Raw genomic sequence first — 21,794 nt, 5'->3', positions numbered from 1 at the left:
GAGTCTTCCATTGGCAAAGTCAGAAAAAAAATAGAGATGACCAAAGGACAGCCTTACCTCCTTGGTGTCCACACCAAGAGCACAGCAGCCTTCCCAGCCTGCTCTGTTTCACCAGCAGATCTGCACCAGCTGTTTCCACACCTTCACCCACTCTGGTCTGTTATGAGCTCTGTCGCTTGGGCTATCCAGCTTGTGATCCAACTGCATTAGCCAATGATTGATTGATTTTGGGTGATTTTTGGATAGAAACATCTTTCTACATCATATCTGTGCCATTTCTAGAAAATTATTCATTTGGTTGTCTCTCTTTTCCACATAGACACTGTGGCAAATACTCCCTGAAAGGTGGGACTGGGAAATGTCCCATCCTGTTTTGGAACACTCCCCAGCCACAGTGCCAGGATGTGATTTGTCTCACCCTTGCTCTGCACTGATGTCTGCCCACTGGTGCCAGTTTATAGGCTTCAGAGGAAGATACTCCCTGGGCAGATGAGCGGCAAGCTACTTTCCTGTATCCCACTTTCCTTCCCACTGCTGGGAAGAGGCAGCTGGGAAGATGTGAGGATGGCTCAGGGCCTTGGGAAACTGCAGCCCCAGAGGGACCCTCCATCACTGTCACTGTCATATTTTCTGAAAAAATCTCCTTGCCCAAGATTCTTCTCCTGGGAAGCTGACAAGCCTCAGAGAAAAAGGAAAACATTATCTCATTTGCTACTCCCTGTGTTTTGCTGCTTTGGAATGTGGTTGGAGATTGTTTATCTAACAGGTGGTTGTTTCATTAGTTTCATGTGAATTGTTTTAACTTAAGGACCAATCACGGTTAAGCTGTGTCGGGACTCTGGAAGGAATCACAAGTTTTCATTATTATCTTTTGAGTCTTCTGTTTGTATCCTTTCTGTATTCTTTAGTATAGTTTAGTATAGTATTCTTTAATATAATAGAATATCATAAAATAATAAATTAGCCTTCTAAGAACATGGACTCATTCATCATTCCTTCCTCTGTCTGGGGAACCCAACAAATACAAGACACCACTGCAGTTGTGGAGGGATAAATGATAACTGACATATGATTTTAAGCTGGTTTGGTTTTTTTCTTAATAATATGACTATTGAAAATCCAGTGTTTCAGATTTTTCTTCCCATCCAACTTTCTAGCTGTCTTTGTAGAAGAAAATCCAATTCTCAGCGTAAACCATGCATTTTTCTCCTGAAAAATGCTCACAAAGTGAACAATTGTGTTTGCAAGCAGCTCCACAAACTTTGCATCCTACAATGGAAGTAGAGGGAAGCAGGACTGGATGGGTCCTGATCACTCGCCACAAAGGCCACCAGGTGCCCTGATGTGACCTGGCACTTCCAGGGAAGAACAATCCCACAGGGAGGACTCTGTGTCCCCAGAGAATGATCTATTTTGAAACTCTAAGCAATACCTCCAGTTCCTCATACTACTGAACTATAATCATCTTTTTATAGATAAATGAGCAAACCTTCTGAGGAAAGAGTAATCATTAAAGAAGAGCCTCTTAAGAAAAACCAAAGTCCACTGTCAAGGAAAGATAATAACCCCTAAGTTTAACTTCTTTCTGGAAGACACAGTTTTCAGTGCACTTCTTTTGCTCCAGAGATTTACTTTTTCTCAATAAACTAGTTAGCACTTCTTTTTTGCCTATCCGATCAAATGTGACTTAAATCCTCCAGTACCTATTTCTATGAATTTTTCACAGCTTGCTATTGAAAAATAATGAAAAGGAATATGAAAATAATTTAGTTGTATATTAGGATACAGCAAAATAGTTGGGTTTTTTAGCAAAATATCCTATTCACATATTTTATTCTATTATTTGCATTTTTAGAAGGAAAAGAAATCCTTCAGTACTGCACAGGTATTTATTTAACTGACAGTTGCACTTTAAATGATTTCTAGTGGAAAGCAATATACTAAACAGAGAAACTTTCTGACCTAGGTGTTAGAAATTCTTTCCTTAGAGAAATACATGTAATGTTTATTTTTTTTTTGTAATAATATTTATAGGCTGTTGCTGTTTATGAATACTATGCAAAGTATACAACCTGTGAGATCTTAATTTTGTAAGTTAAATCAAGTGTATTTTCTATGTATAGACCTAAGCACCAACAAATGGATATCAACAAAGGGATATCAAATTTACATGTGACTTGATCCTATGTCACAGAATGACCCATTTATAACAGTGGACACATCTCAGACTCAAGTACTGGATTTCAGCATCAAAATAAGTGCAGAAGATGAAAAAATAGTAAGTAATTTAGGAATTCAAAACCCACTTTTCTTCTTCTCAGTACTAGTGACCAGTCAGTCTTGGATCAAGGGTCAGGTCCTGGATCTGTTACACATGACAAATCTAGCAGATTAACTCAGCTGAAGCCAGAAAAAAATGTTCATGATCTGATCACTGAGCCTCAGACTACATGATTCTATTCTGGCCTCAGACAGGCATGACTTCCATCCTCTCAAACTGGCATTTACTCCAAGCTGAAAGCTCTCATTGTAAGGAGAAAAAGAAGAAAAAAGGACAAGAAAAAAGGGCAATGTAGCTGTGGTGGTGAGAGCATTAGGCAGAGGTGTCTTCAGCTTCCTCCTAGGGAACTGCTTGTAAATTTGCACAGTGTGCACATACAGCATCACTTTTCTGCATTTTAGGATAAATTATTTTAATAATATAAATATAAAAAAGTATATATAACTGCATTTTAGGATAAGGCAGGTGTGTCTCACAAGTGCTCAACTCTCAAGCCAGTAGAATGCTGAATAAAGGTTTGTCTTTTCCCTGATCCCAAACTGAAAGATGCAATGATATATATATCCATACACCCAGCTATGTCTCCTCTCCCCCTCAAAAGGCTTATGTTCCCCATAGACAGGGGCAAAACGAGATAGCAGCTCATGGAAAAGAGCATTCCTTGCAAGTCTTCCTGCCTGACTGCAGCAAGTCAGGCTGCAGCTCATTAGTAACACCCTAAACTTTGCTATCCTCAAGTGCTTTTTTCACATGTTGAAATGGGGCCTGACATAGAACCTCAGATACATAGAACCTGGAGAGGAAAAATGAAACACTCAGTTTGGAATTTCTTGTCAGATTCTTGGTCAGATATTGAAAGAGGTATTGAACCTTCAAAAAGTGAAGGTTCTTCCTTGGATTACCCTGGCTAAAAATTAGTTTCACAAGAGTTTGCATAAATAAATTTAAAATAATCTTATTATTTCAGGGAAATAAAAATACCAATTATTTCCATATAAAGTATAACATCATGACAGAATAACAAACGTTTCCATACTGTTTAAAAATAGCTTTTTCTCCAGAAATTGTATTTCTAAGTTATATTATTTTTTCTGTATGAGATTTAGCCAAAATGGTTATTCTGAACAACCCCATGACAGGATGCTGAAAATGTGTCAGAAGACTATGGCATGATAAATACACAAATTTACATTTCTAGCTTGATTTTCAGTTTGTTATTCCATCAGTTTTTTCCTACTTTGTGTAAAATACTATCATTCAAAAAATCCTCACTTTTCTGCTGGAAAAAACATTTGTAATTTAAAAATATTTCTGCAGACTTATATTTATGCCAATAGGAATTTTTACACTACACTTATTTTCCTAGAATGGATATTACAGGGATCTTCCACTTACAGTTTCTTTGGCAACATGACTAGGAGAAAAACGTTCTGACTTAGATGATTGTTTTTTCATTTGCTTTATATTTTCAATTTTTATCCCAGGCTTTAGAATCAGTTTCCCCAGTGCAGAACTCAATGTTGAGTTCTCTGCCCTCTCAACACTGTACAACTGATGAGGTCTTATTTAGATAACACATGTTCAGCAGCTCAAATTTAAGAAGAAATACCCTCAAGTTTGAGGGTTTTGCATCTTTTTGTGAATTCACTTGATGTCCCTGTGCTCAGGCTAGATCAATCTATGATTTTCCTGGTTGGCCCTACAAACTGCATGCAAACCCCATTAAATTAGCCTCCTGCCAGACCTGGTTGATGGTTGACCCCAGAAACTCCATGTTGTAATGGCATAGGTCTTACCATTGCCAGAGACATTTATTAATAAGACCCTCTAGGTATGAAATAAAACATGCAGAAAATATTCAAATCCATATCCACACTTATAAGGAGAAAAGAGCAAAAAGCTGGGGGAGGAAAGGCAAAAAATTCACCCTCTTAAAAGCAGAGGAACGCTTGGCTATTTTTTTGAGAGTGCAACACTCTAAGGCATTTGGTCTGAACAAAAGAGAAATATTAACTAGCGATGGTTGCATACTGGGATAGAGTTGTGTGAAAACTCTCAGCTTGTTACCTGTACTGACTCTAATCCACACCATGGAACGTGGTTCACTGCTGTCTCCTCTGGCCCCTCCATCTCACCACCCACAGGCCACAGGTTAGACAGTGGTGTGCCATGGCAACTGCTACATCCATATCCTGGCTTTCACACATTTGGGGTCATGGGTCCCAAACCTGCACTCCATATTTTTAACTTACATGGACTAAAAATGTTTTCTCTGTATGCAGCAGTACCTTTAAAGAAGTACCTTTGGTTTGGGTTTTTTATTTGTCTTTTTCAGCTCATATTTGGCAACAAAAGGGGAATTTCAACTTCCCCCTTCACATTCAGTCTCACCAAAATCAACTATAAAATTGCACAATCTCTACTGCACACATGGGCAGAAGAAGTTCTTCCCCTGAGCAATGGATGGGAACAGGCAAGACTTCAGGTCTGGTCACACACTAAGTTGCTACTGACATAGCAAAACCACCTCTATTTACCAATGACTTAACAGAGAGATGTAAGGATCCATCCCTCACCAAGACAAGGCTGAAGAAAAGGACTTCTGCTATTTAAAGCTCTTCCAGGTTACGTAATTTCTTTTTTAAATTTTTCCTCACAATACACTCTCCACTCTTCCTTCAGGGTTGTGACTGCACACACTACCTCTCTGTAAAAGTTGATCCTTCAGGATGACAAGTAATTTCCTGCTTCTTTGGAAAATGTATTGTTATGGCATTAATGAGGATAAAATGAATGTTCAATTATTTAAAACAAACACAAAAGGAAAACCTAATAATTGAATTTACAAAATTACGCCAAAGACATAGTTAAGATAAATGTTGCAGTTCAGTCTGTTTTTCTATGATTCTGTAGTCCTGTAAGTCCAACAGAGTTTTATATGGATAAACAAAATAAGCAATTTCTCACATGAACCCACAGAAACTATATTGTCTTTGGCAGAAGTCAGTTAAAAATTAGTTTCTAACTGAAACTCACCCTCAGCACAAACTACACATCTAGAGGCCCATTGGGTTTCCAAACACACCAACGCTGAACTCCAGCAGGTGGGGGTGGAGCACCATAATTAGCTTTAACCATTAAACACTTTAGTTTCTTATGGCCATGGTAAGTTCCAGAGAATTCTACCCAGGAGCACACTTAGCATCTCAAAGGACAGCTGGAAAGCCTATTGCTGGCATTCAAGATCAGTTTTTAACCATATGAGGAAACTGCTTCTCTGAAAATGAACTCACTACTGAGATTACAGGTTTGTACACTGAGCTTTTCTTCCTTTTTCTCTCCTTCTCTCCCCCTCTATTGCTCTCATTTCATTATTTAAAAATGCTGAGACATTAGAAAAGAGTTGGATCATGTCAATGTGCCAGGCTAATGTTTAACCTTAAACTTACACAATACAGATAAAAAGGAATTGTACTACAGATTTCACAGCTAACTCCTTTATTTCAGCTTGCCTGGCAGAAGCACCCACAGTACTTGGGTCTAAGTGTATTCCTCCTTAACTCATCCTTAGCTACCTTTTTTTTAACTCCTTAGAACAGAACTGGATTAGAAAAAGTGTTCTGGCTGAACACTCTTCCAGTTTATTTTTTGTCATTGCTGAGCTACAGATAAGATTCATCTTTGTTGTCAACAGAGTCAATCTGGTCAGAGCAGCAGACACAGTAAAACAGAATCTTCCATCAGAGAATTATACAATTGGTATATCAATTATACCAATTGGTAAATTGGTTTGGCAATGCCAAACTTTGTAGCTCCAGAGGTTAAAAAATTTGTGACTTGGGACTATATTGTTTTTGCAGCCCTATTTTTAGTCTCTGCCAGCATTGGAGTCTTTTTTGCAGTTAAAGAGAGGAAAAAGAAAACGTCAAAGGAATTTTTGGTGGGCGGTAGGCAGATGACATGTGGACCCATAGCTTTTTCTCTTACATCAAGCTTCATGTCAGCAGTGACGGTCCTGGGGACACCCTCCGAAGTTTATCGCTATGGGGCATCCTTTGTGCTCTTTTTTCTTTCATACACACTCGTCATCATTTTTACTTCTGAACTTTTTCTACCTGTTTTTTATAGATCTGGCATCACAAGCACTTATGAGGTAAGTAGAAATCATAAAATAAAGGCATTATTCTAGCATAACTAATTATCATGAATATATTTTTTTAGAGAAAAATCTTCGACAGAAAGCTTTCTGCAGTGTTTTACAGAACAAATATATTGATATACTAATTATTTTTAGAAATAATTTGCATTTAAATTTAATTTACTTATTTAAACTAGCTATTTATATGGCATAAGCTGAAATCCTAGTCTAAGGGTCAGAGCTCCTTTTATGCACATATAGCACAGACTGGATAAGGGTTTATGCACAGCATCAAGTTAAATTACAGCTGGAAAATATTTAAGCGTATCCAAATGTTTCTGGTCTTTGAGTATTCTGCTCTGGTTTAGAGAGACAGACTTAAAGAACAACATTCAATACTATTCAATTCAAACTTAGTCTAGATATGGTAAATTTGACCAAGTTACTATATCTAAGTAGCTGCAGTGGGAAGAAGAGAAAGAAGGTGGCAAGCTTGTTCAAAAAAATAAAAAAGAAAGAAGACGAAAAACCAGTCAGGGCTGGAGAATAAATTCAAGCATTCTCTAGGAAAAGAAATCAATGACTTCTGAATTTTGTAGAGTTTTTTGCCTGGCATTTTCTCTGGAACACATTTTTTCCTTCATAACAAAGTTCAGTAGCAGTCCTTATAAACAGCACATCCACAGGACAGCTACTGACCATTTGGGATGGCCTCTTACTCACTTCAATCAGCTCCTGCAAGTTTGGTTGCTCCACTGTGGGCAGTTTCAACTAGGCATGAATTGGATGACAAAGCTGGATTCTTTCACACGGAACCTTCTGGTAACAGAAAAGCTGCTTGTGCTCACTGAGCCCAAATCCAAGGAAGGAAATTTGGCCAAACAGATCTGCCTGGGTATTTGGAAATACTTTCAGGTCTGTGAAGAGCAAAATTGACCATTGCTGCAAGTAGTTGCATTTTCTAGCTGGTTTTGATACAATGTTAGAGAATTAATTATTTTTGTCATACGAACCAGCAAAAGGGTCATTGTAGATGGAGAGACCCTTCAAGCATGCTGCAAAGATGACTGTTGGCTTCACAAATTATTTTTAGAAATAGATCAAGTTACATAAATTAGCCATGCACTTATATGGCAGACTGTGGGGTTTATTATGCAAGAAACACAAGATCAGCATGAGAAAAATGGAAAAGAAAAAGATATTTTGGCAGTAGGAAGTGCACAGCCTAGAGACTCTGCAAAGACCCCAGGTGGTGATTCAGCCTTAAAATCTGGGCCTTTGGGTCTAGAGATCCACTCACCTCTGCAGTTCTTTTGAAGGTGGCAACACCTTTCCACATCCTTGAACCTGGAAGTCCCTAAGATCCCCCTTCGCGCCTCTCCATATTGGTGATGTGCAGATTTGGCTTTAGGCTAACACAGAAAAAGGGGGAAAGCCAGCTCAGCTCCTGCACTAGCAAACTCCATGCTGCTGTTTCACCATCTGCTCCACCTCCACTTTTGGCACTACTGGAGTCAATGCTATTTCTGCTAGAGACGAGCTCAAGTTTCCTCATTGTAGAGCTGGAATATACCTTCATTTGAAGTTAAAATTTCTTTGTAGTTCTTGGGATCTTCCAGTTATTCCTGGTGCAAAGAAGGTATTGATTACTGCAACCCAATATAGATCTTCCCCTGGTTCAGAATAGGAGATTGATTTCTTAAATCTAATTATCATTCTGTCTAATGACAATCTTGCTCTCCTCATTAGCTGCTCACAGCAGCAGGGCCAGCTGCCAGGAAGTTTACTGGTAAGCACAGTAAGGTGTCACTTGGGGCAAACAGAAGGTAACAGCTGTGTCACAGATGCTACATGTGCACTTTACTGACATTACGCTTTTTCCTAGTATTTGGAGTTAAGATTTAACAAGATTGTCCGTCTTGCTGCAACACTGATTTACATCCTCCAGACGGTAAGACAACATTGACTCTTTTTTTATGCTATTTTCACTCACCATTGATTTTCACAGCCTAGTCCCATACACCACATTTTTCATAATGAGATGTTTTAATGAGTAGTCTTTTTTCTTAGTTTTTTCACTTGAAATATGAATGCTAAAAAGAAAGTCAGATTGTATTTTTAACTGTCTAACTGCCCTAACCCTTCCTGTTTAGTATTAAGAATGCCATTTTAGTTGTCTTTAACACTCTTTAGTTGTCTTTAACACTCTTTAGCTGTATTTAACACATGTTGGGCTGTACTCTTACAGCACATTCTTGGTCACATTATATTCATTGGAAGCCTCTCTCTTCCCAAACAAGTGGATTCTGTCTTTCTTGAGAAGCTGGTCAAGCTTCACTGGGTATGTTTAGTTACCCATTTATGACACTGAGGTGAAGTGTCCTATTTGAAAACTGCTTTACAAGGTATCCTTGTAGGGCAGATGCCCTGCTAGCTGCGGTCCCATGATGGTCACTGCTGTCACCATCTTGAAAGGTTACATTATTTGTGTATTTAATGGAAAGATAGGTTTTAATGGGAAATTAGGAGACATTTTCTTCTGCATTAATTACATTTTAATTATTCCCAAACATTTGGCAACAGATCTGAATGCTTAGTGGCTTTGATGCTTAGTTTCTCCATCAGCTCTCTCAGATCTTAGACATAAAAGGTATTAAGTCAGTTACATTGAAAGGGATTGAATGGAAAAATGAAAATTTAATTTCTAATATCAATGCAACTTTATATCTGTATCACTATTTGTGTTTTCTGGAGATATCCTTTTTCTATTTCATGAGGATATTTTGTCATGTACTTGTCTTAGCAGTAGAGAAATAGGTAATACAAAGACAGATAATGGTTCTCCCCTCAGAAAAGAACTAAACACAACATTTTAATTTTTAAGGGCTGAAACAGAAAGCCATAGTACAATACAAGCTGATCTAAAGAAACCCTAGATCTGCTATTTTGCTCACAGCCCTACTCTAAATACAAGTTCTATCACTGAGCATTCAAACACATAATTTTTTTCCTTCAGATCCTTTACACAGGAATAGTGGTCTATGCTCCATCACTGGCACTCAACCAAGGTGAGTTCTTATGCTGCACTACACTGCTACCCCAAATAACCACTCCAGAGGGATTGTTTCAGTAAAAGAAGTAACAAAAATAGATAAAAACCCAACCCTGCTCAAAGGTGCTATAAGAAGGTTTTTGCCTTCACCTCGTAGCTCCACATCTGACTCCCCTAGCTCCTCTCACACCCAAAATTAGCAGGAACCTCATGGTTGCTCTTCTGTTCTCCTTCCCCCTCATTACCGTCTGAAGAGACCTGAAGCAAACAATTTCCCAACATCCTGACAAAGTCCACAGTACAAGCTGATGATCCAAAACCATACTATGAACTTTGATTGGCCCCCGTTCCTGTCTCTTGTGTTCAGGTTTCCTTGGGAATAGCTCCTTTTCCTGCAGCCAGAGATGAATGCTGTTCATCTGTCTGCCCCTAGACTTCTTCAATTAATATTTGCAAATCAGGCATAAAGCCATCACCATAGGTGGGATTTGTAATTTTGCTGTCATAGGGCACAAGGAATCATTATGGCCCAAAACCTGATTTTACCAAACTTGACTGGGAAGAGATTGTAAATGTCTTTTCTTTGTTTATTATCTGAGTTGCATTCAGACTGATCCCACCGCTTACACAGCACCAAATTTTCTTCCTCTATCATGCAGCTGAATTCCATGTGAAAGTTCTCATTCATTATCACACCACACTAACTTTGCTAATAAGAGAACTTTTACAAATAGGTTTTGCCCTCACAGGTTATGACTGGTGGGTGAGATTTCAGTATCAGCCAGAACAAAATGTGTGCATTTTGTGTAAAGAAACTTTACGAAGCAAAATGAACACAAAAATTTGTTTTAATGAAGTTCATTTTAGCATTAAATCATTCTTAGATGCAGGTAATAGAATTACTTAGGGGTTGGGGGTTTTTTCATCTTAGGATTTTTGGGAATCTTTGAAGAACTTAGTTTCTCAAGACGAAGTCTGGACTAAGAACAGAAGTGAAGCATTGCTTATACAGCTCTGTCCTGTCAGAATGACATTTTTGCTTTATGCAAGTATTCTTACTTTTGCTTGAAAGTTAGTTAATTTCAATTCAAAAGAAAACAACAATGAAAAACAGTATCCAGAAGTTCTACAAAACTTGAACAATCCAGCAAAGCTCCTAATAGACACGAAAGATTGAAGTTAGTAATTGCTCCTATCCTTCTAAAGCTAAAGGATTACAGCTCTTCTGCTACCTTCCAGATGACTCACACCCATTTCACTCACAATTTTGTTTTCATTGGTTTCACAGTCACTGGATTTGATCTCTGGGGCTCTGTAGCTGCAACAGGAATTGTCTGCACTTTCTACTGCACTCTGGTATGTAACAGGCGTAACTGAATACTTGGAACACAGACAGTTAATTCGACCATCCTTTAAACATTACACACTATCAGAAAAAGATGGCTCCTGTGAAGAACACAGATAAATTTCTTCCACATTCTGTGTTATAAGGAAATCTATTTGGTGGAAAAAAAAAAATCTCTCTAATCCTCTGCTGTATGTCTCCATGTTTAAACCAGATATCTTGAGACAGAATCCAGATAAGGAGGCAATAAGCTTCTCTTGTCTTCTTTTGAGAAGATGATTCTTATCGTTTACAAATTATAAGCTGAAAAACACTGCAATGAAAATTGTGTTCAAGAATAAAGCACTAAAACCTAGGAAGGATAATAAAGGTCAGAGAGCTTTACTTTTGAGTGGAAGCAACGTGAGACTCAAAATTCCAAACCAAATATATTGTATAGATATTTGCAGCAAAGCAGCAGAGCCCTGTGGCTCAAGACACAAATAATTACCATTCTCATTGCCACTAATGATTTTTTTTTTAATACACTGCCTCTTGAAAACACTTATTATGTCCTCTAGTACTGATTTGATCAAATAAGAAAGCTATGGAAGAAGCTGAATGGCAAATTGTCTGGAGATGTTTTTCTGTGTTGTGCTAATTGTGGGCTCTGAGAACATATGGAGTCCTATGGGATGTAGGAACAGGCCAAAACTCCCTAAGTTCCACACTATCATATGTTCTTCAAATGCATATAAAGGAGGCAGTAAAAAAGCCTTTAACTGAAAGTCAAATATTCTTCTGTGCCTGTGAACAAACTATTTAGGCTTTGAAATTTTCTGACCTGCAAAAATACACACTTTGTGGTAGAATACAGAGCCCTGATTTGCTGGGTGCTGCACATACAGATCAGAAGCTGTCAAAATAAGGAGTCTTGCTACATTTTTCAGTACTTGAGCAACAGAAAAGAAGACTGGGGGTGTACAGTTTCTCTTTGTTCTAGGGAGGATTAAAAGCTGTTGTCTGGACAGATGCATTTCAAATGGTTGTTATGGTGGCTGGCTTCATGGCGGTTCTGATTCGAGGCACTAGTCTGAACGGTGGAGTGACCAAAGTCTGGGAAGATGCCCATGAAGGATCTCGGCTAAACATATTTGAGTAAGAAACAAATGATGCAAACCATTCCTCTCTGTTCTAAACATATTTAATATTTAGGAACCATTCCCTCCGTAAGTCAAAAATACACAGACTTGCTATTAAATAACTCTGCTGACTCAGAGAAGTCCATTCCTCATCTCTTCAGCTACTGGCATTGCATTTGACCTTTAGGAAAACTTTACTCCTTGAAAAAATCAAAGGTCTGCTGAACTGAAGGGGAGATTTGCCATTTTTCCATGTGTAGCCACAAATGCAGCCTAATTATTCCTTCCAATTTCATACACAGAATAGAGTTGGAAGGGATCCACAAGGATCAACAAGTCCAGCTCTTAAGTAAATGGCCCATAAAGGTATCAAACATGAAACCTTGATGCCATTAGCACCATGTTCTAGTCAACTGAGCTAATCTCAGTGGCTAATAGTATATATCTTTCATTTTCTATTCATAAAACAGGCACTGTTTTACTTGCACTTACCACAGCAGCAGGCAATAGTGCACCAGTGCACTGGGATAGAAATCTGATCTTCATTTGGTTGTTTGGGGCATTTGTTGGTTAACCAAGGCAAGTCAGTGACAGAATCCAGCAGCAAGGTCAAATGTTACCTGCTGTCCCAACCAAGATAAGAAGAACTGCAAAGACTACACATTCAAGACAGAAAAATATACTTGTACAAGTTAGATTTGCAGAGTAGCAGAATTTTGTTAGATAACACAGCAGCTGAAGCAATTTCTTGTAAAGGCAGTTATAATTATTATTAATTATAAATAAAATTATTAATAATTATTAAAAATTATTACTAAAACTCTGCTGGATTTTTTTAGAGTTTGGTAAACAACCTTGCTCCTTACAGAAGATGGGGTCCCAGGCAGGATGGCTTGTAGGTCTGCTACAGCATGACACAGGTCAGATGTCTGAGCATAAGCACCGTTATAAATTTAATTAATCTGAATTAAGTGATCCTCTGACTAGTTCTGAATGATATTTGTTTATCCTGTCTTGAAAACAGTGTTCCAATATAAAAGTATAAAACCTTCCAAACCTGAACACATCCGATGCCGTCTGTTCTGGAAAACCGTATTACCAATGCAGAATTTTTTGATTCAGGTGGTAGGATACACCAGATAGTTCTGAAAAAATCACCTACCTCTTGCTGAAAAAAATATGTTTAAATAAAAAAAAATTAATTGCTTCTTTCTTTCTTTCTTCTAGCTTTGATGTTGATCCTTTGAGACGACATACCTTCTGGACAATAGTTATTGGGGGAACATTTACCTGGCTAGGGCTCTATGGAGTCAATCAGTCCACAATACAGAGATGCATTTCCTGCAAATCAGAAAGGCATGCTAAACTGTAAGCTACCTCTTGTTAACCTATTCCTGCAATCAATCAAGAATTACACTAAGTCTGTCAGCTATACTGAAAAAATATATTTATATGATAAATAAATATTGGGATGCCATTAGGTGGTAGTAAGCTAATTTTGCTCTGACAGACTTACTACCTCTGGCTCAAAATGACTTAAGTATATGTGGAGGAAAAAGTGAAATCCATATCTTGCAGAGGAAAAAGTGAAATCCATATCTTGCAGCTTATCAATTTGTGATCAGGCTGACAAACTAATCCTCAGAAGGAGAGTATGGCAAAGAGGCCAACACCGAAGTTGCGCTATCTACAATCTCATTGTAAAAATGTATCTATTGGAACTGTGTTTATGTTATACAGGATTAAAAGATGTTATTGATTTAGTGGAGCACTACAGTACAAGGTATTACCTAAATAAAAGTAAATCTTAATTTCTTAAAATTCTGCAGTGTCAGAATAATCAGAATCAATGAAGAACAAAGTGAATCTTCACAATATAGATATACAGGTCTCCAGCTTGCTACCTGCCTCAACTTCAGCAGTAATATATTCATAGCTAGACATATTTTACTAAACAATCAGATTTTTTTCACACACCTAGGGCCAATTGCCTGCACATGCAGCTAAAGAATAAAGGTATTAATTTTTTCCTTTTTAAAACAGTTAGCTTTTTTGCTGACTGTAAAGCCATTAACTTCTCTGAAGGTCATGACTGTCTATATGAATTCATCCTGTACATAATTCAGTGTCTGAAAAGCATTTAGAAGTCACACCAGGGAGAACATCACCAGTAACAAGTTGTGTTAACCTTTGTTTCCTGGCAGCACACTCTGAACTGGCCTTAGCAATAGATCTTGTGCAAGGTGTGTCCAAACAGGATGTGAGCTCTGTAAATCCTGGCAGCTCTCAGAGCCTGCAGGATTGCTGACCCACAGCCATACAACCTCCCCAGCAGAGGCTGTCACCCACATCCATTCATGGAACAGAGAAAAGCCACCAGGACTGTTACTGTCCTGTTAAAAAGTCACTGACTGTTACTGTACTACCGACTGTGCGGTAACATTGGAAACAATATTCTGTGTGCTCTAAAGGGGGAGCAGCATCAGCATCTCCCAACAGGCAAAAATCTGTTCTTACAAGGGAGAGGCATTATAGACCCAGCCCTCAGTGCAGCCCATTCTGCATTGAGGTTACTTGACTCTCCCAGCTCTATGGAGTTGCTTGGAAACTTTATCCTTGCCCTATAGCACAGAGATGGTGTGCTTTTCCTTTTTTTTTATTTTTCATCTTGCTTTGAATTATACAGCCAATTTGAATTATATAACCAATTGAAATTAAGAGATCTCCCAAAAAACTTCAGAATAAGTATCTTATAACAACTTTTTAGTTTATCTTCCATTTATCAGTTTCCCTCTTTTCCTCTAGGGCACTTTACCTGAATCTATTGGGACTTTGGACAGTCCTGGTGTGTGCAGTATTTTGTGGATTGGTGATGTACTCTCATTACAAGAGTTGTGACCCTTGGACAGCTGCTTTCATTTCAGCTCCTGATCAGGTACAGATGTCCATTACAATATTTAGGAGCTGCTTTGGGCTCAGATATAGCACATATCAGAACAGTTTAATTTTATGCAATGTTCTATGTCCTTCCAGCACTCAGGGACTAAGGTGGGTGCCAGATCAGAGCTACAATAATATCTATTCTGGCACTCCTGCAGTATTAATTCAGTTGAGTATTTTCCCCAAAAGATATTCCCTTCGCTCAAAATCTGAAACCATGTTATTTGGGACAACATCAGAATTTAGCAACATGCTAATAAACATAAAATACTTTGCTTCCATTACCTTAATTAATTTCTTGTGTTGTTTGTGTGCTCCTTCTATGCTAGCTCATGCCATACTTTGTTATGGACATTTTTTCTTCGATGCCAGGAGTCCCAGGACTGTTTGTTGCCTGTGCATTCAGTGGAACACTAAGGTTCGTGAATCTGAATTGACATTTTAGCTGTTTATGGTAATTTCTTGAGGATCCAGAATGAGGTCAAAATATGAAACCCTACGAATCTGTTTAATTATGTTACATCCCTGGAGATATTTGAAAGACACGTGGATGTGGCACTTAGGGACATGGCTTAGTGGTGGACTTGACTGTGCTGGGTAAACAGTTGGACTCTGTGACCTTAGGCGTCTTGTACAACCTAAATTATTCTATGATTATGTTTATGATAAGTCTAACTCCACATCTCCAATATCTTTTTATCCCAAATACATTTTAGAATAATGTTACCAATACAAAGAAAGTGTAGAAAAACTGAGTTTAACTTCCCAAAATACTCTTGGGAGCTGCTCATGGTGAAACTGTCTTTACTTAAGGTAACTGCCACAATATCGTAGTCAGGGGTATAAACATTTTCACTAAGTCTATCTGAACTGTATTCACCAAAAACAGGCGCACTCACCCAGCTAAAAGAGTTGGGCCATTCATGGAGGACCAGGGTGGCAGTAGTGGTTACTGCACATCCTTCAATTTGTGAGGGAGTAGGGTTTTAATTCTGGAACATGTCTATACTTAAAGTCTTTGCAAACTTGTAAAAGGAAGGGTCACTTAGGATGTGTTTTTATCTTGTTCCATGCCAGCACAAAGCAGAGCCCCCAGCAATTGCAGAAGCAGCAGGAACCTCCCCAGTTAAAGTAGCATATATGAAAAATACTGTGAATCATACAGTTCTTGAAGAGCATTACTGCTGAAAAAGAGGAAGCATTTCTATATAAATACAACTTGATTCCAGATTATATTGCTTCCTATTTACTTACCATTCTTCACCCTTTCTACAGCACGGTAGCTGCCAGCATCAATGCTTTAGCAACTGTTACCTTTGAAGACTTGGTCAAGAAAGGTTTCCCAAACATCTCTGAGAAGATGAGCACATGGATCAGCAAAGGCTTGTGTGGGTACTCCAGATGGGACCCCTTTCTTTAGCAGCAAAGGGCACTGGCACAGAGAGACTCCCTCAGAAACAGGAATGCAACACTTTATAAATCCCCCAGGTGAACATCAGCTGAGGCCTTGGTAGCATCATCAGCACCATAGGGCAGAGGAACAAACAGAGACTAGCATGAACAACTCCCACTCAAAATCCTTGGAAAAGTCTGGTCTACTGAAAGTATTGGAAAACACTCTTTGTAACACAGAATGAATGTTAATGTAGTTATTACCATATTACTCTATAGTAGTATTTATTTAGAGTAATACAGTAGATAACTTCTATTCAGAGTATCGCATAAGCAGGTTATTCAGCTTTTCAGAGAACAAAGCATAAAAGCAAAACAAAACAAAACCACTAAACATCAGCAACATATCAAACATCCAACATTATTTAAATTTTTATGACATTTGTTACAATTATTGCAGTAACATCATAAGCCTTTTATGAATACCATGATAATACCATAAGAATTCTATTAAAATTCATAAATATAATGAAAGCAGCAAACTCATCTATTTTCTATCCCTGTAACTGCTTCTAGTCTTCTCCCTTCTTGTTTTTCCACTTACTACTTAGTTTTTTCACTCTGGACCTAGAAAGATAATTTTTACATCTGAAACCAAGGTTATCTAGCACAGAAGTTTTGGCTGGCTTTACTCAAGGCTGCTGCATACAGAGTTTCACCTACCATATAGTTAAAACTTGTGTCAAGGGAAAAAAGCCATGCTGTTTTATCATTTCTCAACTCATTTATTAGATTATTTTAGAAGTGATACTTAAAGGCAACAGAAACATTCCTATATGAGGCATAACTTCCAAATTAATTTCATTGCTATTGTTCTACTTTGTAAGAAATATCAATCCACCAAAAACCCAACAAGACTTCATACAAGCCACTTACGGGTGTGTAATGGTCTATTTTAAACACCCAATAAGAAGTGACAATTCCCCTCTGCTGGCTGGTCACCTCAGACATTACTGAGCTAGAAGCCATCCCCACCTTAACCAGCACTGAGAGCCTCCCTACCTTACCTTTTCCAGGTGTATTGTACGGTGTCCTGTGCACTTCCATGGCTGCAGCAGCATCGCTGCTGGGAGGAGTCGTGCAGGTATTTCTTGCTTCAGAAATGCAATTAATGGAATAGGAATGAACACAAAATATAATGAACTGAGCAAATAATGCTGCCAGCTCTGATGGCTACTAGATTTCCCAAACCATTTCTGTGGACATTTTGCTGAGAGGAATAAGTAAGGGAAAAAAAAAGTCCTCTAACTCCTTCACTATTGACTCACTGCTAGGAAACAATACTGAGCACAATTCTCTCTTTAACTGTGTCCTGAAATCACTACCTATCCCTTCTCCATCACCATTTTCCCAGAGAAAATTACAGATCAAAATCAGAACTGGGCATGCTTCCCCTCAGCTGCTGCCCTGAACTCCTCTTTCTTCTCTGCACCCACAGGCTTCCCTCTCCATCCATGGGATGTGTGGGGGACCCATGCTGGGATTATTTACTCTGGGAATTGTGTTTCCCTGTGCTAACTGGAAGGTAAGTAAACAAAAATCCTGATCTAAAAGATCAAGTTGTTTTTTGGTTAAAACCCAATTTTGAAAATTGTTTAGGTCCTTGAACTGCTTTTCAGATTTAACGCCTGAGGATCTAAGATCTATTTATATGTGCCTTTTCCCTGCCTAAATTTATCCTGCTGAATTTCTGTCTACCCAGCTGTGGAATAACTGGTGATTAGATTCACATGAAGGATTTCCTAATTTTTTTTTCTGAGTTTCATTAAGAAGAAAAAATTATTCAATACTTGCCCCAGCTTTGGGATGCACAGACTGATTTCAAAAGCTTTGCCTTCATTCTTTCACTCAAAATCATGAGCTCATTCCATATTGCCCCATCAGGATTCCTATCAAGGCTAGCAGAGGTAAAACTAAAATCTGTATCACGGCTTTAAGCACACTTCTGCTTTAACTTTTACAAACAGAGAGCACTAAAACACCATGTTTTATAGCTTAGTTGAGAGAGAACAGAATTTATTTACACCATAACCCATCATTACCTACTCCTGGCTATTTCACATTCACAGAAAAGCACTTTGCACATACCATCTTTTAACAGTATCTTTCCATACTTTCCAAGGGTGCTCTTGGAGGCCTCTTAGCTGGGATCAGCCTGGCTTTTTGGGCTGGCACTGGCTCTTTCATTTACCCTGCACCACCAACAAAGTCCATCCCTCTGCAACTGTCTACCCTCAACTGCACCCTGGCTAATAGCACCGAGGCACTGCTAACAGCAGCTCCCACGCTGGCTCCGGAGAGGTATTTTTCCTATTGTTACCATTTAAGCCTATGCTTTGCCAAGTGTGCCCCCCAGCCTGCAGCTGGGGTGCAGGCAGTACTGACAGGGCAGGCTGGAAGTGCAGACTGGTGCCAGACGTCACACCAGCTGCAGCTTGACCTGCACTGTGCTGGCTCAGTCAGGCAACAACTCAAATTTAACTGATGCTCATCACTAGCTGTTTCTGTCACCTCTTCACAGGCCTCTGCTGGCAGACACCTGGTACTCCCTGTCTTACCTGTACTTCAGTGCCATTGGCTGTGTGGGCTGTGCCATCACTGGGCTGTTGATAAGCTTTATAACAGGTTGGTGTTCTAAACATACATAGACATATATATATACAGACATATATAAATAATCATACCTTTGCATAAGCTGACTCAGCTGTTAAAAAAAGCTTTTTAAAAGTCTAGTGGGTGACTTGGGACACAGACTCAGAAGTGGGCAGTGGGCTCTGATCCTGCTCACCCACCTCATGGTCTGTGGTCTGAGGCTCCCAAGGCTCATAGCCAGCTATCCATAGACTCACTTATTACTATTTTCTTTTTGCAGGACCTAGTAAAGGAGAAGACATCCCACCAGTGTTAATTAAGCCAGTCTGCAACCTGTTTTGCTTTTGGTCCAAAAGACTCAAAGTATTTCTCTGGTGTGGCGTGCAGCACGACAGCCTGGAGGTGAGTGCTGAGCCTATCAGCTCAGCCCTATTGTGGCCCAGGAGCCACAGGAACATATGAGAGCATGTGCCCACATGAGGGCATGGGCTGAGCAGAGAAATAACCAGCCTTCAACAGCCGCTCTTGAACTTCTGCAAGGGATGCTCCATAAGCAGCAGAGACTGGAAATGAAATCAGCTAAACCCTGGTCAGTATTAAGTTGCCTATTGTTCCCTGAGATTTTTTTCCTATTGTTCCCATTTTCATCAAATATGGGGACTCAGGCCCTCAGAAAACAAAGAGCCCTCAGGAAAGCCAGGAAGCTGATCTAGAACAGAGGCTGGACAGAGCTAAACAATAAAGCAGGGATTTATTCAAAGGATCTCCTCCATGGATCCACCTTGGGCAGCACAAGAGCCCAGCCAGGGCTGCACCCAAGAGGAACCAAAATGCATGACCACTCATGGGGGTCTCACTTTTTTAAGTTCTGCTCCATTTGCATATTGGAGTTAATTGTCCCATTCCAGCTTTAGCCCATGCAGTCCCATCCTGCTTGTTTTTCGCCCTTGTTTTTCGCTCTTCAGTCCTTGTTGTTTGTACTCTTGGGCTGAGATTTGGATCATTTGTCCTTGGCCCCATGGTAGAAAAGGAACTGTTTTGTACAGCTGCTCTGTGAAGTGAGCTCACCAACACTTAATATGAAGCTCAGAACTCCACACTAAAGCAGAACAAAATCTGGAAAACATAAAAGCTAAAACCTAAGGCATCAAAACAGGGTCTGACCTCCCTCTCCCTGCTGGGACAAAACTGCACTTTACACTCTAGACAGTTCACCAAACTATTGCTTTCCACCAAGCTCAGAGAAAAGGACTTTAGAACCTCACTAAAAAAAAAAGGACACTCTCACGAAGCTCTCTTGCTGCTGTCATCCCCACCACCATAGCCCCTGAGGCTTCTGCCCTCCAGAGCAACACCAGAGAGCAACAACCAGGCAGTGCTGCACTCACCAGCATCTGACCTGCTCCTTCCCACCTCCTCCTCCTCCACAGCAACAGGGCCAGCTATTCTCCAGGTGTCCCAAAGCTTTGTAGCCCATTAAAAAGGCATACAGAATGAACATCTTTTTTCTTCTGCACTGTTTCCATAATTTTTCTTTAATCAAAGGAAAAAAGCAGTGAAGACAGGCTTCAAACTACAAGGGTATTTTCTTTCTTTTTTCAGATGGACTTTGAGAAAAAACTGCCTGAAGCTGCTGCAAATAAAACCAGAACAGATAACACCTTCAAGAACAATACCAATAAAGAAAATAACTACCAGATCTGTGGTTACAATTCCGAGGAGAATTCATATACAAATATAAGCAGAGAAACTCGCCTCTAGAAGCTTAAGGACAAGGGACATTTAATCAAACTTTAGTTCTTCAGCTTCAGAAATTAATACCTTCTTTTACTGCACTTACCACCTTGTAGGTGACCAAGAGGGAACAGCTGCTCTCAATAGCAATAAAGGTCAGATTTTTATTCCCCAATCTCTTGGCAGACCTGGGAAATGATGGGACAATCAAGTTTTGGAAGCACTGCTATTTCAGAAGAAATGTTTCATGAATTTTGTTGTGGAAGCTCCCACTCAGACACAGCTGCAATACATCTGCATCACATGCTCTATTCAGGAACTCATCATTGAAGGGAGTGTGCAAAGGTGAACTTGAGGTAAATTAAGACTTTGGAGAAGTTTGTGGGGTATCTCACTAAGGTGAGTCTGTGAGCTGCCCTCTGATGGAGGGAAAGGAGAGGTCAGACTGAGCCTACACCCAAGCATCACAAAGAGTCTCCTCACAGGAACTCTGTACAGACCAGAATGGTCTTTCAGTCACCAAGATAACTGTGTTTGCTCCCTCTGGGGAATTCAAGTTTTCTTTATAGCTTCTCATTGTAAAAGCTATAGGATGGAGTAATAAATTTTATTTTGAATTCAGGATAGTTGTTTATCTGTGTTAGTTTTCACCTCAAAAGGATCCACTTTTTAGCAATAAAGAAAATAAACCAACATTTAATGATGATCATGCCTCCTAATTGATAATTCATGCTGAATTTTGAAAAAAAGCCACATAATTAGGCAAAATAATCTGTCTGGTACACTGTCTTGGAAGCAGAGCACATTCAGTGCTCTATTCCAGTCAAACACATTTCCTTGAATACTTGCTGGTTGAAAATAAAGCCAACAGATCACCTCTCACCTTGACTAACTTCTGGATATAGTTTTTCAATAAATATATTTGTTTTAAAACAAAAGTCACAATTGAGTGAAACAGACTGAATGAAAATATCAAAGACAACTCACAGACTCACCTGAGACATTTAGCTTGTATTTCTTTGAAGAGCCTCTCTGTTGCTTTTGCTTTAGCAGCGACCATCTTCATGATGCAGATGTATGTCAGTCTGGTCCTTGAAGTCACTTGCCCTGTCTGGGTTCATGCTCTACCCCTGGAAGTG

The 21,794-nt window shown here is 39.2% G+C and overlaps 2 protein-coding genes across 3 annotated transcripts in view; one reads left to right on the top strand and one right to left on the bottom strand.

Moving 5' to 3' along the window:
- BBOX1 (gamma-butyrobetaine hydroxylase 1) overlaps window positions 1-12,573 on the bottom strand; it is an 84,674-nt gene extending 72,101 nt beyond the window's left edge. For both annotated transcript variants that reach the window (XM_058026580.1, XM_058026581.1), the window contains exon 1: window positions 12,430-12,573. The gene's annotated coding sequence lies outside the window, so the exon portion shown is untranslated. The remainder of the gene's footprint in view (window positions 1-12,429) is intronic.
- SLC5A12 (solute carrier family 5 member 12) lies at window positions 6,078-20,682 on the top strand. The gene is made up of 15 exons (XM_058026579.1): window positions 6,078-6,434; window positions 8,305-8,370; window positions 9,436-9,487; window positions 10,760-10,827; window positions 11,799-11,953; window positions 13,165-13,305; window positions 14,743-14,872; window positions 15,207-15,295; window positions 16,153-16,265; window positions 17,346-17,413; window positions 17,768-17,854; window positions 18,452-18,630; window positions 18,851-18,954; window positions 19,202-19,323; window positions 20,524-20,682. Exons 1-15 carry the CDS (start codon window positions 6,078-6,080, stop codon window positions 20,680-20,682), a joined length of 1,890 nt encoding a protein of 629 aa, XP_057882562.1.
- Window positions 20,683-21,794: the final 1,112 nt, after the last annotated feature.

Source organism: Melospiza georgiana, chromosome 6, assembly GCF_028018845.1.
Source record: "Melospiza georgiana isolate bMelGeo1 chromosome 6, bMelGeo1.pri, whole genome shotgun sequence".
Taxonomy (NCBI): domain Eukaryota; kingdom Metazoa; phylum Chordata; class Aves; order Passeriformes; family Passerellidae; genus Melospiza; species Melospiza georgiana.
This window is presented reverse-complemented; position numbering and strand designations above follow the sequence as displayed.